At 43.4% G+C, this 21,244-nt stretch overlaps 1 protein-coding gene across 3 annotated transcripts in view; it reads left to right on the top strand.

Moving 5' to 3' along the window:
• The window catches only part of LOC132400862 (cytochrome b5 reductase 4), a 126,517-nt gene that overhangs the window by 78,821 nt on the left and 26,452 nt on the right, over positions 1–21,244 (top strand). Inside the window, exon 15 of one of the 3 annotated variants that reach the window (XM_059982340.1) lies at positions 734–815. The exons of the other annotated variants lie outside the window; for them this stretch is intronic. Coding sequence (XP_059838323.1) covers positions 734–767 — 34 coding nt within the window. The 3' untranslated portion in view covers positions 768–815. The remainder of the gene's footprint in view (positions 1–733; positions 816–21,244) is intronic. 3 annotated transcript variants of the gene reach the window in all.

Consider the following 21,244-nt stretch of genomic DNA (forward strand, 5'->3'; position numbering starts at 1 on the left):
ATAATGCCTGACAAAGTCAGCATGGTTTCCTTCAGGGAAAACCCTGCCTGACGAACCTGTTGGAATTCTTTGAGGAGATTACAAGTAGGATTATTAAAAGGGATGCAGTGGATATTCTATATTTGGATTTTCATAAGGCTTTTGACAAGGTGCCACATGAGGCTGCTTGCCAAGATAAGAGTCCATGGTATTACAGGAAAGTTACTTACATGGTTAGCGCATGGCTGATTGGTAGGAGGCAACCAGTGAGAATAAAAGGATCCTTTTAACTTGCAGGTTGAGTCGGTGGTGAGGAAGGCAAATACCCTGTTAGCATTAATTTCAAGAGGTCTAGAATACAAGAGCAAGGATGCGATGCTGAGGCTTTATAAGACACTGATAGGGCCTCACTCGGAGTATTGTGAATGATTTTGGGCCCCTCATCTTAGAAAAGATGTGCTGGCATTGGAGAGGGTCCAGTGGAGGTTCACAAGGATGATTCCAAGAATGAGAGGGTTTTTTGGATCAGGACAAAAAGGGTGGCGAGAGAGCTAAATTCTGAAAGAAGTACAAGAAGGGCGAGACTGCGCAGGCGCGTGATGTCGACAAGACAGCGCAAGGCATTTAAAAAGAGGACCACCCTATACAGCGGGCAGCAGAGTGTAGGGCTCTGACCCAACAGGCTTAGGTGGTAACGGGAAGAGGTGAGAGCAAGGCACCAACTCTTTTTTTTCTCCTTGGTGAATCGGCCCAGACAGTCAGAGGAACAGCAGGGCTCACACAGCTAACAGTAGGAGCTAACGGTTTAAAAAGTTTGTGTTTGGCGAGGCAAGTGGGTGAGTAGACTTATTTTTCCTTGTTTTATTCCTGTACAATTAGGTAGCATGTCTGCAGGGTTAGTTTTTCAGCGTGTTAGACATGGGAATCCTGGGAGACCTGCAGTCTCCCTGATGGCCACATCTGTGCCAGGTGCACCGAGATGCATCTCCTCAGAGACCGTGTTAGGGATCTGGAGCTGCAGCTTGATGACCTACTGCTTATCAGGGAAAGTGAAGAGGTGATAGACAGGAGCAACAGGGAGGTAGTCATCCCTAGGCTACAGGGGTAAGAAAACTGGGTGACTGTCAGGAGAGGGAAGGGAAATGCCCAGATAGTGGAGAGCACCCCTGTGGCTGCCCCCCTCAGCAACAAGTATATTGTTTTGGATGCTGTTGAGGGGGATGACATGACAGGGGACGGCCATGGTGACTGGGTCTCTGGCACCGAGCCTGGCGCTGTTGTGCAGGAGGGAAGGAGGGAGAAGAGGAATGCGGTAATCATAGGTGATTCCATAGTCAGGGGAACAGACAGGAGATTCTGTGAGCCTGATAGAGATGCCCGCAAGGTGTGTTGCCTCCCAGGTGCCAGGGTACAGGATGCCTCGGATGGGGTCCAGAATATTCTGAAGGGAGAGGGCAAGCAGCCAGCTGTCTTGGTACATAGAACCACAGAACATTACAGCACAGAAACAGGCCTTTTGGCCCTTGGCTGTACCGAACCATTTTTCTGTCTAGTCCCACTGACCTGCACCTGGCCCATATCCCTCCATACCCCTCTCATCCATGTACCCATCCTTCTTTAATGTTAAAAGTGAGCCCACATTTACCACGTCATCTGGCAGCTCATTCCACACTCCCACCAATCTGTGTGAAGAATCCCCCCCAATGTTCCCTTCAAACTTTTCCCCCTTCATCCTTAACCCATGTCCTCTGGTTTTTTTCTCCCCTAGCCTCAGTGGAAAAAGCCTGCTTGCATTCACTCTATCTATACCCATCATAATTTTATATACCTCTATCAATTCCCCCCTCATTCTTCTACACTCCAGGGAAAAAAGTCCTAACCTATTCAACCTTTCTCTGTAATTCAAGTCCCGGCAACATCCTTGCAAGCCTTTCAACATTATTAATGTCCTTCCTGTAACTCAGGTGACCAAAACTGCACACAATACTCCAAATTTGGCCTCACCAATGCCTTATGCAACCTCACCGTAACATTCCAACTCAATACTTGCAATTATAAAGGCCAATCTACCAAAAGCTCTCTTTACTACCCTAAAAGTGACGCCACTTTTAGGGAATTATGTATCTATTCCTAGATCCCTCTGTTCTACTGCACTCCTCAGTGTCCTACCATTTACCTTGTATGTTCTACCTTGGTTTTTCCTTCCAAAGAGCAATACCTCACACTTGTCTGCATTAAATTCCATCAGCCATTTTTCCAGCTGGTCTAGATCCCTCTGCAAGCTTTGAAAACCTTCCTCACTACACCTCCAATGTTCGTATCATCAGCAAATTTGCTGATCCAATTTACCACATTGTCATCCAGATCATTGAAATAGATGACAAATAACAATGGACCCAGCACTGATCCCTGTGGCACACCACTAGTCACAGGCCTCCACTCAGAGAAGCAATCCTCCACTACCACTCTCTGACTTCTCCCATTGAGCCAGTGTCTAATCCAATTTACTACCTCACCATCTATACCTAGCAACTGAATCTTTCTACCTAACCTCCCATGCAGGACCTTGTCAAAGGCCTTATTGAAGTCCACGTAACAACATCCACTGCCTTCCCTTCATCCACTTTCCTTATAACCTCTGCGAAAAACTCTAATAGATTTGTTAAACAAGACCTACCACGCACAAAGCTGTGTTGATTTTCCCTAATAAGTCCCTGTCTATCTAAATACTTGTAGATCCTATCTCTTAGTACTCCTTCCAATAATTTACCTGACGTCAAACTTACCGGCCTATAATTTCCCGGATTACTTTTAGAGCCTTTCTTAAACAATGGAACAACATGAGCTATCCTCCAATCCTCTGGCACCTCACCCGTAGATACCAACATTTTAAATATATCTGCCAGGGCCCCTGCAATTTTCATCACTAGTCTCCTTCAACGTCCAAGGGAATACTCTGTCAGGTCCTGGGGATTTATCTACTCTGATTTGCCTCAAGACAGCAAGCACCTCCTCCTCTTCAATCTGTATAAGTTCCATGACCTCACTACCTGTTTGCCTTATTTCCATTGACTCCATGCCAGTTTCCTTAGTAAATACAGATGCAAAAAACCCATTTAAGATCTCCCCCATTTCTTTTGGTTCCATACATAGCTGACCACTGTGATCTTCAAGAGGACCAATTTTATCTCTTACAATCCTTTTGCTTTTACCATACCTGTAGAAGCTCTTTGGATTATCTTTCACCTTGACTGCCAATGCTACCTCACATCTTTTAGCCCTCCTGATTTCTTCAAGTTTTTTTTTTGCACTTTACTCAAGTACCTTATTTGCTCAGTTTCCTATACATGTCATACATCTCTCTCTTCTTTACCAGAGTTCCAATATCCCTAGAGAACCAAGTTTCATTATCCTTAATTCACTTTGCCTTTAATCCTGACAGGAACATACAAACTCTGAACTCTCAAAATTTCTCCTTTGAAGGCCTCCTGCTTACCAATGACATCCTTGCGAGAGAACAACCTGTCCCAATTGAAGCTTCTTGGATCCTTTCTCATTTCTTCAAATTTGGCCTTTTTCTAGTTTAGAACCTCAACCCGAGAACTCAATCTATCTTTATCCATGATCAAGTTGAAACTAATGGTGTTATGATCACTGGAACCAAAGTGTTTCCCTACACACAGTTCCGTCACCTGTTGTAACTCGTTTTCTAACAGGAGATCTAATATTGCATCCTCTCTAGCTGGTACCTCAGTATATAGATTTAGAAAACTTTCCTGAACACATTTTACAAACACTAACCTGTCTAGACCTTTAACAGTCTGGGAGTCCCAATCAATACGTGGAAAATTAAAATCCCTTACTATCACAGCTTTATGTTTCCTGCAGTTGTCTGCTACCTCTCTGCAGATTTGCTCCTCCAATTTTTGCTGACAATTGGGTGGTCTATAATACAACCCCATTAATGTGGTCATACCTTTCCTGTTTGTCAGCTCCACCCATATGGCCTCGGTAGACAAGCCCTCTAATCTGTCCTGCCTGAGCACTTCTTTAACATCTCCCTGACTAGCAATGCCACCCCCACACCCTTCATTCCTCTGCCTCTATCATGTCTGAAGCATCGGAACCCTGGAACATTAAGCTGCCGGTTCTGCCCTTCCGCCCTTCCTGTAGCCAAGTTTCATTAATGGCAACAACGTCATAATTCCAACGTGCTCGTCAGCCTTCCCCACAATACTCCTCGCATTAAAATAGACACACCTCAGAAGATTATTACCACCACACACAACCCTGCTATTTGTGACTTTACATGAATCTTAAACATCATTTATTTTCACCCCTGCTCCACTATCTACTCTGGCACTCTGGTTCCCATCCCCCTGCAAATCCAGTTTCAACCCTCCCCAACAACACTAGCAAACCTCCCTGCAAGTATATTGGTCTCTTTGTAGTTCAGGTGTAACCCGTCTCTCTCGTACAGGTCCCACCTGCCCCGAAGAGGTCCCAATGATCCTGAAATCTGAAACCCTGCCCCGTACACCAGTTCCTCAGCCACATGTTCATCCTCCAGAGCATCCTGTTCTTACCGTCACCGGCACATGGCACATGTAGCAATGCTGAGATTACCACCCATAAGGTCCTGCTTTTTAACTTCCTACCAAGCTCTCTATACTCACTCTTCAGGACATCCTCACTCTTTCTTCCTATGTCATTGGTACCAATGTGTACCATGACATCTGGCTGCTCACCCTCCCATTTCAGAATGTTGCGCACGCGATCAAAGACGTCCCTGACCCTGGCACCCGGGAGGCAACAAACCATCCGGGATTTTCTATCGCGACCAGAGAACCTCCTGTCTGTACCTCTAACTATCGAGACTCTTTCACTACCGTTCTCCTCTTCCTCCCCCCTCTCTGCACTGCAGAACCCCACTCAATGCCAGAGATCCGGCTTCAGCAGCTTATCCCACATAAGTCATTCCCCCCCCCCCCCACCCCAACAGTATCCAAATCTATGAAAGCATAGCTGAGAGACTGGTGCAGGGGGCAGGGCTTCAGATTCTTGGATCATTAAGATCTCTTCTGGGGGAAGTATGACCTGTTCAAAAAGGATGGGTTACACCTGAACCCGAAGGGGACCAATATCTTGGTGGGAAGGTTTAATAGAGCTGTTAAAGAGGGTTTAAATTAATTTGGCAAGGGGATGGGAACCAGAATGATAGAGCGGAGGAGGGGGAAAACAGAAATAAATCTAAGATATGTGCAGTAAAGATGTCAGGAAGGTCAGGCAGGTGATGGGGCAAATTTGCAGCCATTGGGATGAGTTGCATTGCAATCAAAAAGTACCAAATACTGGACTTATGGTGTTATACTTAAATGCACGTAGTATAAGGAATATGGTGGATGATCTTGTCGTACAGCTACAGATTGGCAGGTATGATGTTGTGGCCATCACTGAGACATGGCTAAAGGATGCATGTCTCTGGAAGCTGAACGTCCAAGGGTACACGGTGTATCAGAAGGATAGGCAGGTAGGCAGAAGGGGTGGCGTGGCTTTTTTGGTAAGAAATCATATTAAATCATTAGAAAGAGGTAACATAGGAGTGGAAGGTGCAGAATCTTTATGGGTTGAGCTAAGAAATCACAGGGGGAAAAGGACCCTGTTATATACAGGCCTCCTAACAGCTGCAGTATTGTGGACTACAGAGTACAACAGGAAATAGAAAAGGCTTGCCAGAAGGGCAGTGTTATGATAATTGTGGAGTATTTTAACATGCAAATGGAGTGGGAAAATCAGGTCGGCACTGGATCTCAAGGGAGAGAATTTGTAGGATGTCTACGAGATGGCTTTTTAGAACAGCTTGTTGTTGAGCCCAGTAGGGGATTGGCTGTGCTGGATTGGGTAGTGTGTAATGAACCGGAGGTGATTAGAGAGATTGAGGTGAAGGAACCCTTTGGAGGCAGTGATCACAACATGATTGAGTTCACTGTGAAATTTGAGAAAAAGAAGCCAAAATCCGATGTGTTGGTATTGCAGTAAAGGATTTTGGAAGAAGTGAGGAAGGTGCAAGACAGATATATTCCAAAATAGAAATTTTTGAATGGAAAAAGTCCTCGAGGAGTCCTCGTGCAGGATACCCTTAAGGTTAACCTCCAAGTTGAGTTAGTGGTGAAGAAGGCGAATGCAATGTTAGCATTCATTTCTAGAGGAATAGAGTATAGAAGCAGAGATGTGATGTTGAGGCTCCATAAGGCACTGGTAAAACCTCACTTGGAGTACTATGTGAAGTTTTGGGCTCCCTATTTAAGAAAGGATGTGCTGACATTGGAGAGGGTTCAGAGAAGATTGACTAGAATGATTCCAGGAGTGAGAGGGTTAACATATGAGGAACGTTTGACCGCTCTTGGACTGTACTCCTTGGAGTTCAGAAGAATGAGGGGGGACCTCAGAAACATTTTGAACGTTGAAAAGCATGGACAGAGTGGATGCGGCAGAGTTGTTTCCCATGGTGGGGGAAATCTAGTACAAGAGGGCATGACCTAAGGATAGAAGGATACTACGTGCATTCAGAACAGAGATGCGAAGAAATTTTTTTAACCAAAGGGTGGTGAATCTGTGGGATTTGTTGCCACAGGAGGCAGTGGAGGCTAAGTCATTGGGTATTTAAGGCAGAGATTGATAGGTATCTGAGTAGCCAGGGCATCAAAGGTTATGGTGAGAAGGCGGGGGGAGTGGGACTAAATGGGAGAATGTATCAGCTCATGATAAATTGGCAGAGCAGGCTCGATGGGCTAAATGATCGACTTCTGCTCGTTTGTCTTATGGTCTATCATACGAGGAATATTTGATGGCTCTGGATCTGTACTCGCCAGAATTCAGAAGAATGAGGGGGGATCTCATTGAAACCTTTCGAATGTTGAAAGGCCTATACAGAGTAGATGTGGAAAAGGTGTTTCCCATGGTGAGAGAGTTTGGGACAAGAGGGCACAGCTCAGGGTAGAGGGGTTCCCTTTCAAAACAGATGCAGAGAAATTTCTTTAGCCAAAGGGTGGTGAATTTGTGGAATATGTTGCCACATGCAGCTGTGGAGGCCAGGTCATTGGGTGTACTTAAGCCAGAGATTGATAAGTTCTTGATTGGACATGGCATCAGAAAAGAGAGGGATATGGTCTCTGTGCAGGCTCTGTAGATGGGAAGGCCGGGAACTGGGGTTGATGAGGAGACAGGAAATAAAAGGATTAGCCATGATTGAATGACGGAGCAGGCTCGATGGGCCAGATGGCTTAATACTGCTCCTATATCTTATTGTTATAATCTCAGGATTGCTACCCATGCCATATGCTAATGAAGCCAGAAATAAGAAGATTATACCATTTAATATGTGCCTAAAGAGTTGGTGTAGGAGGGAGGGCATAAGATTTTTGGATTTTTGGGCTCTCTTCCAGACTTGGTGGGACAATAGAGACAGTTTGCACCTGAATTGGTGGTGGACTAACATCCTAGCGGGAAAGTCCTGGTGCAGGTCATTGGGAGTCAGCAATTTCAATGGTTTCAGCATGGACCAAAGGACCTGCTTTTGTGCTGCATTTTTGTATGGCTCTATGATTCTATGGGAAACCGCCAGTGTTATTCCTTTAAGAAGGACAACATAAACAAACAAGAGAATTATAAATTGGTCAACTTTACATTAGTGTTCGGAAAATTACTGGAGAAAATCTTTGGGAACAGGATTTACTTGCATTTGGAAAAGCATGGACTTGTTGAGAAGTCAGCATGGCTTTATGTATCTTTGGAATGGCCATAAAGTTGATTAAATTTTTTGTTGAGGAAATGACAAAGTTAATTGAAGGATATTGCCTGTGGTAAAGTTCTTCATGGTAGGCTGGTCCAGAAGATTAAGGCATAAAGTATCCACAGTGAGTTGGTAAGTTTGAACCAAAATTAGTGTTGTTGAAGACGAAGTGTCAATGGTGAAGGGGCTGATGTCTGTGACCATTGGTGTTCCAGAGAGATTAGTGCTGGGACATCTGGATACTTAAATGTCAGAATTTTTTTTAAAAAACAGGGTTAGTGGGTTTAGGGTACCTTGGTTTTAGGGAGATATTGAGGCCTTGGTTAAGAAAGAAATGCATTGTAGGTTTAGGTAGGAAGGAGCCAATAAGGCACTTGAGTATACGAAATACAAGAGAACAGTCAAGGAGAAAATCCAGAGGGCTAAAAGGGTGGTGAGAATATGGAACAAGCTGCCGGTGGAAGTCGTGAATACAGGTTCAATTTCAACATTTAAGTGTAATTTTTAAGAAGATAGGTTTGTGGATTGGAGGACTAAGGTCCAAATGTGGATCAACAAGACTAGGTAGATTAATAGTTCGGCATGGAATCAATGGGCTGAAGGGCCTGTTTCTGTGCTGTCATGTTATTTAAGTGGAGACACTCATCAAGAAGTTGCCTGGATTGGAGGGTTTTTGCTATTAGCTAGGCATGTACAAACTTGGCTTGTTTTCCTAGGAGCATCCTCGGGTGAGGGGTGACCGGAGAGAACTGTATACAGTTATGGGAGGAATAAGTTGGAGTAGATAGTCAGAAAAGAAGGGGATATGGTCTCTGTTCGAGTGCTGTAAATGGGATTAGTTAATTGGCATCCTAGTCAGTAAGGACATGGTGGGCCTAGGGCATGTTCAGGTTCTGGACTGTTTATGTTCTATGTCTTAAAAATCATCCTCATTGTCCACAGTGCCACTGATACAACTACAACTAATCATTTTCCTCATTTCTATTCAAATCATTAACATATCACAAATTTCAAAGTTCTACTATCAATCCCCATGGTATACCACTGGTCACAGATTTCCAATCAGAAAAGCAAACTTCCACCACCTGAAGCATCTCACTGCTCACAACTCAAAAATGCTTCATTTATTATGACTGTTTCCTATCCATTAAATAATCCTCAGACCATACAAACATATGACCACAATACCACTTAATTAATCTCATGTTACTCTAATGATGGCTTTTTGAAAGTCGAAATATACCACATTATGTTGTTCACCCTTATCTATGGTAAATTTTGTTTTAGATGTTTTCTGCTTTAGTGTCAGTAGAAGAGAGCAAATGTTCAATTTCTAAACATAAATTTTCAAAAATAATAAGTGCTATGGAGAATTAGTTGCAAGAAAGTAACATATTAGAGAACATGTTTCAAGTAAAAATTTGATTACTTTATAGGTATATATCCCAGTGCATAAATAAACAAAGATAACAAACAGATGCTACTGATAAATGACATAATGAGTTGAATGAACTAAACTGATCAACTGAAACAAAAATGGGTGTAGAAGGAATCAAACTGGGTGAAGGATAATCAAACTAAAAGGTGAGGGTGTGGTACATGTGACAGTTTAACTTTCAAATCATCAATTCTTACACCATGGAAAGAATGAGCATAGCAACAAGACACAAGGTGGTCATCCTGCATCAGTAAGGTCTCTCCCAAGCAGAAATTTTGCAGCAGACAGTAGATTCAAGATGGGTTGTCGTAGCTCTTCTGAAGAAGGGTAAAGAAACTGGAAAGGTTGAGGACCAGAAATGCAGTGGGCAGCCACAGAAGCCGAGTGCAGCAGATGAATTGAATTGACTTTGTCTTACATCCTTAACATAAAGATTTTTCCTCCTCATGCATGTGAAGTCTCCATCTAAATGCGTAATGTGCAATCATAGCAATTTTTAATAATTTATAATAAACAGAGCAGTCAATGTAACATAAAATGCACTCAAATCAGTGGGAGTTAATCAGTCTGATGGCCTGTTGGAAGAAGCTGTCCCGGAGCCTGTTGGTCCTGGCTTTTATGCTGCGGTGCCATTTCTCAGATGGCAGCAGCTGGAATAGATTGTGGTTGGGGTGACTCGGGACCCCAGTGATCCTTCGGGCCCTTTTTTCACACCTGTCTTTAATACATCAAACTGACATCACTTCTAAATCGGAAGAAGTCCAGCATTTAATCAGCTCTAAACTCAAAAACCACTGGAACCCAAGAACAGCCCTCTAAAGACCAGGGAAATGTTCTTCATGGAAGAGTTGCTGACAAAAAACTCATTCCTCAAAGATGCAAAAAAAATTTCAAAAGATTCAGCTTTGTGAAAATCATAAGGACTAGGATATTGAACAATAGTAGCAAGTGCTCTGGACTGACAAATCAAATTTCAATATGTTTGGCTCAAACAAGAGGCAATTTGTCCATAAAACAGCTGGAGAGTGCTACATGGCTGAGTGTCAACAGCTAACAGTGAAGTACCATGGAGATTCCCTGCAGGTTTGGGGCTGCATTTCTGAAAACGGAGTTGGTGATCTGGTCAGAATTAATGGAATCCTCCGTGCTGAGAGGATGCTCTCACCGAGGATGTGAAGAACCATCTTCAGAAAAAAGAACAAGGAGTTCTGCAACAGATGGTATGACCTCCCAAATTCTGATCTCAACATCATTGAGGCTGTCTGGGCTTACCAGGAGAGACAGAAGCAAGCGACAGAGTCAAAGTTTGTAGAAGAACTGTGCCAAGTTCTCAAAATGCTTGGAACAACCTACCAGCTGATTTTCTTATAATACTGCACAACCTAAGAGAATTGATGCAGTTTTAAAGGCATAGGGTGGTCACACCAAATATTGATTTGATTTAGTTCTCTTTATTGTTTACTGCTCTTTATCTCTTTGTGATGTTTCGAAACTTTTCATTACTTTTGAAAGCATCTCTGCTTTACAGATTTTTTTTTTAACATGTGCTAAGACTTTTGCACAGTACTATATTTCTGAATTGGGGTGGAGATTCATCTCTACCAAAGGAGGTGTAAGGTGCTCCTTCCTTCCACAAGCCTGCAGGTCACTCTTGGGCAAAGTATACCACCTCCTTAGCCCCATGCTCAGGGTCACAGAGTCATGGGAGCAGGGGGGTGGATGTTCTTATAAGTACGTGGTGCATATCACAGTCCTGGTTAGGTGACCACTGATGCCCGGCAGACAATCTCTGAAGAATAGTGATAATGGCTGGTGTTACTAGTCTTGTAAAGGCATTGCCCAGAAGAAAAAAAAATGGCAAACCACATCTGTTTTTCAAAAAAAAAATTGCCAAGAACAATCATGGTCAAGACCATGGTCGCCCACATCATGTGACACTGCACATAATGAATGAATGAACAGTTCCATATTCTGTTAGTTACAATTGCAAAAACAATGTAACAGATTTATCACTACTTTCTCTTCATTATTCCACCATGACTGCTCACCCTGTTATTATTTTCTAAGTGACACATTACTACTTCCTTAAAAGGATTTGACAATTTTTTCCAGTAAATTTTGTGGAATTAGCATAAATAATGAAGGCAGTTTTTCACCTAGGAGTTTCAAACTCAGTACACAAAAGACTAAATGAGAACAAAGAAAAGTCACATTTAAAACAAGAATTTGTATATGTACTGAGGTGCCATGATCTCCGGACTAAGTACCTATTCCTAGAAAGTAAAATTAAGCCAGGTACACTATTTTCCAGCAGCATTAATTCAATGTTCAAATGACTGCCTCTTGATGTTTTTCCTCTGATTTCCCCGGATTCTGTTCAGTAACTAGTGTTGGATGCAGCAGCAGAAATATGGTTGGCATGAACCCATTTGCCATGACCTTTCTGAATTTGCATTTCAGCACATAATTAGCCATTCCATTAATCAATGTTCTTGTACTCTAATGAATTTACTGTCTTCTGCGGGTTTTGTTATTTGAGGCTGTGCATCAACATTCACAATTACTTAGTTGTTTAAAAGTTAATATATCATATTTAGAGCATGTTTTTCTTCAGATATAGAATATATATTGCAACAGTGCTGTAGTGTGAAGTTCATTTCATTTGAGTATAGTTTCTTTGAATGAGTATTAAATAGAGAAGGGAAGGTTTCAGCTTGGATCCCTAAAGCACGGCCCTTGCGGAACTCTTTTCCTTTTGCCTTAGTCACATTCCATTCTGTGCCACTACTTTGCATTTAAAACTGTGAGAAATTGATTTGGAACAAGCTTGATCCTGTATGACTTGGACTTTTTAAAAAAGGAATCTCTGCATCTAGAGAAGTTTCAATATTTGTGTGCTTGATACGTGCTCCAACACACTTAATAATATTGCACAAGCATGACATTACCTCATGCTTTTTATATTTTCTACTATAGTAATGGCTTCAAGTCAGTAAAAGTCATTTGCTACAGTGCCAGTAACATGTATTTCACAAAATTTGCTGGTTTGCAAAATTGAAGCTCATGGAAGTAGAAAGGTCAGATTGGATTTAACTAAAAATATGAGTTAATGATAGAATGCAGTGACTTGAAGTAAAAAAAAACTAAACAACTAATCTTTCATGTGGGAGTGCTTCATCAGAAATGGGAAAGAAAAAAAGAGACTAGTTGTTGGGATAGATGGGATAATGGAAATATTGTTCATGTGGTGAGGCCAGGCTTGCCTTTGGGAACAAGCTGTAGATTAAATCTTCTACTTGTTGGGCTAATGAAGGGCTGGAACATAAAAACTGGAATACAAAAACCTTGGAATGCAGAGCTCTAGAAAATACCTGGCAAGGCAGACAGTGCTGTTTAAGAGAGAAGAGCTAAGTACACATTACAGAGCTAAATGGTTTCCTTCTGTAATGGCCTTATAACTCCATAAACATTCTGACTGCACCATGATTATTAATAACCAACTGCCAAGTGTTAGATCAAGATCACAGATTTATTGGATGCAAGAGTCCCATATTTTAAATAGTTTTACACCATTGAATGCTTGCAGGATATTTGGATATTTCTAATAATTAAGGATATTTGGATTTTTCTAATAATTAATTACTTTCAAAAGGATCAATAGTGAGATTTTATTATTGACCTCTAGGAAGTTCCATACTACTTTTGCTAAGACTCCTGGTCTAAAATGATCAAACTTTGCTCTTTATCAAGCATAGTATTTGCTACTCTTCAGTTCTCAAGAAAGTTAGAAATACTGCCTTGTTAGTAACCTTTATCCATCTTGCAGAGTGCAATTCATCCAACCCTATTAATACAGATGATTAACCAAGAAGGTCTTTGTATGTGTCTACTGTTGGTTAAATATTTCATAAAAGGTTAAATATTTCATAAAAGGCCATGAAAATGGTAGCAGCAGCAGTTGGCATTTGAGTATTATACTTTTGCAAAAGGACGAGCAGTTTGACAAAATTAGATTTTCTTCTGCCCTCCAAGAACAGACTGCTATGAAGTGGCACAATCATTTAAACAAGCCCTCAAGCTTGACCACAAAAACTGTCTATCACTGAACTGCTGTGTTCTTTGGATTTTTAAATTGTATTATTTTCTCTCCTCACTTTAATCCAAATCCCCTGAGTTTTCCACAGAAGAGCCTGTACTTAATATCCTCTCCCATGGAAAGTCCTGTGGTGCTAGTGATTTATCATATTTAAGAGGTTAAAAACTTCTCCTGGGCTTGTGTCTAGACTTGACAGGATATAACTGGATTGCAGTGCAGTACACCTAAATGGGCAAGGGCCTAGAAGTTCTTGGAGTGGGTCCATTGTCATCTGTATCAAAGTTCATTTATAGATTCCTGAAATTGTACTGCGTCAGAAAAATGGCTTACAAGGGTCTCTAACCTAAACTGTTAGGTGTTTCTCTGCCCCCAGATGCAGCCGAACCTGCGGAGAATTGCCAACATTTTTGTTCTTGTTTCAAAAGGCCTTTGAATCTCTGCTAATGGTCTAAAGTCATAGGGGATTTCTTCCTTGACATCTTGGAGTTCTGTTATTTCTGCTGTTAAAACAGTGAAAAGTGGATTAATGGAGCTGCATCCTATGATTTTTGTTGAGGGTGAACTCCTCATCTATAATTAAATAACCATACAAAATAGATGACCAAAAATAGCATTTAGAACATAGAGCATGAACACAGAACAGGCTCTTCAGCCCATGATGTTGTGTGCCCTTTTAAACTACTCTAACTTCGATCCCTGTATCTGTTTCTACCACCACCACTTCTGACGGCGCGTCCTATTCACCCCCCACCATACTCTCCAGCCAACTAATTTAAACAGCCCAGTAGCTTTGTTTGGATACATGCGTGGCTTTTGCTGGGCTTGTTGACATCCTAGGTGGTTGGAAAATCTGTTAACTGCCAAAACAATACAATCTGAATTCCAATTAACAACAGAAAAAAAATGCATTTTCATAATTTAATAAGCATTTCATTTCAGCATGAAATGAGCTTAATCTGAACCATCCTGTTTCATTGATATGGCAATGGCAAAATAACTGTTTTTAATGTCTTTCTCAATTGTAGTATACAAGTTGTGACTTATCAAATCACTGGCCTGTTGTTTCTAGAATTGTCAGTTCCAACGTTAATGTCCATCGAAAAGCACATTTCAGAATTCATTAGTAAATAATTAATTCCTCATCAGTGGGATACTAATCAGTCTATATTTTACTGGGGAAATAAATGTAAATTTTGGAAGGCTGTGGTGTCTTGTGTTATAGAGTTCATACAGCTGTTGAATTTAAATGCAAGCTGAAAAATTAGCAGTCATTCTCCACCAAGCATAGTAGTGAAATGTAGATGTACAGTGATCTCTGCCCAGTATTTGAGCCAGCGGCTTGCAATGGTATGAGGCCATTAGACAAGGTACTCAGATCACTGCAGTCTTGGGGGTCAGAATGTGAGCTTATGGCCAGGGATACTAAAAAGACGTCCTTTTCTTCCTAGACCCCCCCCCCCATATATTTTCCCTCATCTCCATGACAGTTTTTTTCTTGTAATTGTGCCTGTGCTAGACATTGAGAATCTGACTTCAAGACTAATAACCTTCCCATGGTCCATTGCGGTAGCTAGGTTTCCATACACAGACATCTCTTGTATTGTTGATTGCAAAATGTATACTTTTCTGCAAATACTTTTCATTCTGCCAACTCTGCTATTCTCAGAGCAACTAGTTTGTCAGTAAGATTTGAGGTCAATAATAACTTACTGAAACCTGGTTGAGAGAGGGGCAGAAATGGGTGATTAGTATACCATGTTTTCCAAGTTTTAGAAAAGATAGAGGTGGTAATCGGGGACATTATCACAGCTGCACTCAGGGGAGACATAATGGAGGGGTCAGACACGGAGTCCATTTGGGTAGAACTCGGGAATGGGAATAGTGCAGTCACACTGATGGGATTGTACTACAGATCCCCCAATAGCCACCTGGACATCGAGGAACAAATACGTAATCAGATTAGGGAAATGTATATTAAAAAAATAATAGGGTTGTTGTCATGGGGGATTTCAACTTCCCTAATATAAACTGGGATCTTCTTAGTGCAAGGGGTTTAGATGGGGCAGGATTTGTTAGGTGTATCCAGGAAGGTTTCTTAAATCAGTTTGTGGATGTTCCAAAGAGAGCAGGGGCCGTATTGGACCTGGTGTTGGGTAACGAGCCTGGCCCGATGACTGACCTTCCAATGGGTGAACAGTTGGGGGACAGTGACCACAACTCCTTAATTTTCAGGATAGTTATAGATAAGGATAGGGTCAGTCATTGCGGGAGAGTTTTTAATTTTAGTGGGGCAAATCACAAGGGCATTAGGCAGGAATTAAGAGAATTGGGATCACCTTTTCTCTGACAAGTGGAGGGTGTTTAAAGTCAATTGCACAGAGTACAGGAAAGGTATGTTCCCATTAGAAGGAAGTACAGTGATGGAAGAATAACCTCTCTTAAATGTCCAGAGAGGTGATGAATTTAGTCAAGGAAGAAGTATGTAAAGCTTTGGAAGTCAGGATCAAACAAAGCACGAGGAGTATAAAGTAGCCAGGAAAGAACCAAAGAAGGGAATTGGGAAAGCCAGGAGGGACCGCGAAAATTCCTTGGCAAGTTGGATTAAGGTGAATCCCAAGGCAATCTGTATATACATCAAGAGCAAAAGGGAAAGGGGGGGGGGGGAGGAACACAACGCAACGATGAAGGGTGGAACATTTGCTTGGATGTGGAAAATGTGAGTGAGTTTCTTAATTAGTACTTTGCGTCAGTATTTAGCAAGGAAAAGGATATGGAGAACCAGGAGATCAGGGCTGAGTGCATAAATACATTAGAGTGTTTAGAAATCAAGGAAGAGGAAATCTTGGACCTCCTAGTGGGTATTAAGGTGGTTAAGTCCCCAGGGCCTGATGAGATTTACCCTAAATTATTGAAAGAGGCCAGAGATGATATGGCTGGGCCCTTGACCAGCATCTGATGTCCTCTCTAGCTACAGGTGAGATCCAGGAGGACTGACGAGTGGCTAATGTTGTATCTCTATTTAAGAGGGGAACAAGGGAAAATCCTGGGAACTATATATCCTTTGAGTCTCATATCAGTTGTAGGGAAATTGCTGGAAAAAATTAGGGATAGGATATAAGCATTTGGAAACTCATGACCTAATTGGGGAGAGCTAGCATGGCTTTCTGCATTGCAGGTTATACCTCATCAATTTAATAGAATTCTTTTGACAAGGTGATGAAAGAAATGGATGAGGGTAGGGGAATGGATATTGTCAAATGCCTTACTAAAATCCATGTAGATAAAGTTCCTGATGGAAGGCTAATCCAGAAGATTAAGATACACGGGGGCCGCGGTGAATTGGCTGTTTGGATTCTGAACTGGTTTGCATATAGAAGATAGAGGGGAAATGGTTGAAGGGACTTATTTGTGCTGGAAGTGGTGTTCTGCAGAGATCTGTGCTGGGATCGCTACTGTTTGTGATGTATATAAATGACCTGGATGAAAATGTAGATGGGTAGGTTAGTAAGCTTGCAGATAATTCCAAGAATGGTGGAGATGCAGATAGTGTACAAGATTGATGGACCTGTGTACAGTGTAGAAGACTAGCAAAAATACAGCATGATGTACACCAGTTGTAGACATGGGCAGAGAAATGGCAGATGGAGTTTAACCCAGATAAATGTGAGGTGTCGCACCTTGGTAGGGCAAATGCAAAGATACGGTGCACTATTAAGGACAAGGTGTTGTTGAGCAGAGAGATCTTAGGATCCAAGTTCATAACTCCTTGTAAGTGGCAACACTGATCGATAAGGTGGTTAAGAAGCCTTATGGAATGCCTTCTTTTATTTGTTGAGGAATTGAGTTCAAAAGTCAGGAGGTCTATTGCGTACAGTTCTGGTCGCCCCACTATAGGAAGGATATTGAGGCTTTGGAGAGGGTGCAGGAGAGGTTTACCAGGATGTTGCCTAGTTTAGAGGACATGTGCCATCACAAGAGGCTGAATAAACATGTGTTGTTTTCTCTGGAGTGCCAGAGGCTGAGGGGAGATCTGATAGAAACAGAAAACCTACAGCACAAAGCTGTGCTGAACATGTCCTTACCTTAGAAATTACCTAGGGTTACCCATAGCACACTATTTTTCTAAGCTCCATCTACCTGTCCAGGAGTCTCTTAAAAGACCCGATCATATCCACCTCCACAACCGTCACCGGCAGACCATTCCACGCACTCACCACTCTCTGCGTTAATTAAAAAACTTACCCCTGACATCTCCTCTGTACCTACTTCCTTTCTTTTCAAACATTTTTATTATTATTATCCAAAATAACAAGAGTACATCAAAGTAGATAACACTTACAATGTCTCAAAGGGAAAAAAATATTTTAAAGATTGAAAAATATGGTGACACAAAAGAAAAAAAACTCCTAATAAAGCAAAGTGAGAGAAAAAAAAACCCATTAGGTGTTCAACCCTGGAGCCATGCATCATACTAAAAGCTTCTAAAAATAAACCTCAAACCGCCAGCAAAAAAAAACAAAATTTACAATTAGATTGTGAAGGAAATCTATCAATTAACTCAAATGGTAGTAATGAGCAAATGAACCTCATCTTTTCTCAAAATCAAACATAGGTTCGACTTCTAATTTTCTCCAAACTAAGACATACCACTTGAGAGAACCATTGTGACAGAGTGGGAGCTGATGTATCCTTCCACTTCAACAGAATGGAATGGCCCTCCTAGCTATCAAATGCAATAATATGATGGTCAGAAAAGAAATACTGCGGATATTTTGAGGAATTATTCCAAAGAGCACAGTTAATTTGTTAGGTTGTAAATTAATTAAATGCTTTAGAAATTGTAGAAAAAACTGACTTCCAAAACTGTTCCAGTGTAGAACAAGACCAAAACATGTCAGTGTAGCTGTCTCAGTTTTACATCTATCACAATAACTATCAACATTAGGAGATATTTTAGACAAACATTCCTTCTTCAAATAGTAATGATGTACAATTTTAAATTGAATCAGTGAATGACTAGCACAAATCAATGAAGAGTTAACCAACTTCAGAGTCCATATCCAGTCCTCTGTCATAAAAGTCCAATTAAGTTCCTTTTCCCAATCTTGTTTAATCCTAAATAAAGGACGCTTATCCCATTGTAATAATAAATTATAAATTCTTCCAATGGAACCCGTCATTAAAGGGTTCATACTCATAATAGTGTCTAACAGGTCGGCATCCAATATGTGAGAAAAATTACTTAAACTTTGTAGTTTAATTTATCAAAATTATTTTTTTTAAGCCTTCTTTGAGTGATCTGATTGTTTTACTTTGGAAAAAAGGTATTAATTCATTTTTGGATCTATTTAAAGAAGATGGACTGATGTCTTTTGAACAATTTGTTAATAAATATTCTCTTTCATACTCACACTTTTTACAATACCTTCAAGTTAAACATTTCTGTACCTACTTCCAAGCACCTTAAAATTGTGCCCTCTCATTTCAGCCCTGGGAAATAGCCTCCAGCTATCCAAATGATCAGTGCCTCTCATCATCTTATACACCTCTATCAGGTCACCTCTCATCGTCCATTGCTCCAAGGATAAATGTTTATAAGACTGAGAGAGGCATAGATAGAATTGACAGAGTGTATCCGTTTCCCAGGGTTGAAATGTTTAATACCAGATGGTGTAGCGCCTCATTTCCTAGCGTATCCGAACCGACTCACAATTAGATAGCCTACGGGGGTTTGCGAGCACAGAGCTTTGGAGCCTCTTCGCCATGGGGGGCCGGTTGACAGAGGCTTAAAAGTGAGGCTGAAGTTTTCGAATAAAGTTTTTTCCTTCGACTGCAGTACCGACTCCGTGTCGTAATTTTAGCGCTGCTTGTAGCACACCGCTACAATTGGTGACCCCGACGGTCCAAACGATTTTTGGACCAGAAATGACCGACGCCGCCTCTGTTCATGCGGTTTCGTTGAAACTGCCGGGTTTCTGGACACAGCGCCCGGACCTATGGTTCCAGCAAGCCGAAGCCCAATTTCACGTTCGCCGGATCACCTCAGGAGACACCCGCTACTACTACGTGGTGAGCTCCCTCGACCAGGACACAGCTGCCCAGGTCGCGGAGTTCGTACAGTCGCCCCCGGCAGACGGCAAGTACACGGAATTCAAAGCCCTGCTCCTCAGGACTTTCGGACTCTCACGGCGCGAGCGGGCTGCCCGTTTACTGCACCTGGACGGCTTGGGCGACAGACCTCCATCGGCTTTAATGAATGAGATGTTGTCTCTGGCCGAGGGACACACAGGCCTCATGTTTGAGCAGGCATTCCTGGAGCAGCTGCCCGAGGACATACGCCTGCTGCTGCCCGACGCGGATTTCAGTGACCCCCGGAAGGTGGCAGCCCGGGCGGACTTGCTGTGGAACGCCAAAAAGGTGAGCGGGGCGTCCATCGCACAGATCTCCCAGCCACGCTCCCGGCAGCAAACCAGTCCAGGCCCGGCCGCAGAGCCCACTAACCCCCGGCCCAATGACCACTGGTGCTTCTACCACCAGCGGTGGGGCGCAGAAGCCCGCCGTTGCCGCCCGCCCTGCAAGTTCCCGGGAAACGCCAGGGCCAGCCGCCGCTGATGGCTACGGCGGCTGGCCATCGGGATAGCCTCCTGTATGTGTGGGATAGAAGGTCGGGACGCCGGTTTTTGGTTGATACTGGGGCTGAGATCAGCGTTTTACCTCCGACGAGTTACGACACCCGCAGCAGGGCACCGGGTCCCCCCCTGAGGGCCGTGAATGGCAGCACAGTAAGGACCTATGGCACCCGTCAGGTGCAGCTACTGTTCGGCCCCAGCCAGTTCACGTGGGACTTCACACTGGCCGCCGTAGCCCAACCGCTTCTGGGTGCGGATTTTTTGCGAGCTCACAGCCTGCTGGTTGACCTGCCCAGGAAGAGACTGGTACACGCCGAGACCTTTCAGACGTTCTCCCTGGGCGCGGCCCAGTTGCCAGCCCCTCACCTCGGCTCCATCACGCTGTCCGACAACGATTTCACCAGGGTCCTGGCGGAGTTCCCATCGGTTCTGGCACCGCAGTTCACAGCAGCCATGCCCAGGCACGGCGTACAGCACCACATCCCGACACAGGGACCACCCCTCCATGCCCGTGCTCGGCGGCTTCCCCCGGACAAGCTCCGACTGGCGAAGGAGGAGTTCCAGAGAATGGAGGAATTGGGGATCGTCCGGCGGTCCGACAGCCCCTGGGCTTCCCCCCTGCACATGGTGCCCAAAGCGACGGGGGGCTGGAGACCGTGCGGCGACTACCGCAGGCTGAACGAGGCTACCACACCGGACCGCTACCCTGTGCCGCACATTCAGGACTTTGCGGCAAACCTGCACGGCGCCCGGATCTTCTCCAAGGTCGACCTTGTCCGAGGGTACCATCAAATCCCGATGCATCCTGACGACGTCCCCAAAACGGCTCTCATCACCCCGTTTGGCCTCTTCGAGTTCCTCCGCATGCCGTTCGGCCTGAAGAATGCCGCACAGACGTTCCAGCGGTTAATGGACGCGGTGGGACGGGACCTGGACTTCGCGTTCATCTATTTGGATGACATCCTCATAGCCAGCGGCAGTCGTCAGGAGCATCTGTCCCACCTCCGTCAACTCTGCGCCCGACTGAGTGAGTACGGTCTTACAATCAACCCTGCCAAATGCCAGTTCGGGCTTGATACCATTGACTTCCTGGGCCACAGGATTACTAAAGACGGGGCAACCCCTCTGCCCGCTAAGGTAGATGCGGTCCGCCACTTCCCCCGACCCACCACGATCAAAGGCCTTCAGGAATTCGTAGGTATGGTCAATTTCTACCGCCGCTTCCTCCCTTCAGCTGCCCGGATCATGCGCCCCCTGTTCGCCCTGATGTCGGGTCCGAGCAAGGACATTACCTGGGACGAGGAGTCCGC

Source organism: Hypanus sabinus, chromosome 10 (genome assembly GCF_030144855.1).
Source record: "Hypanus sabinus isolate sHypSab1 chromosome 10, sHypSab1.hap1, whole genome shotgun sequence".
NCBI lineage: Eukaryota > Metazoa > Chordata > Chondrichthyes > Myliobatiformes > Dasyatidae > Hypanus > Hypanus sabinus.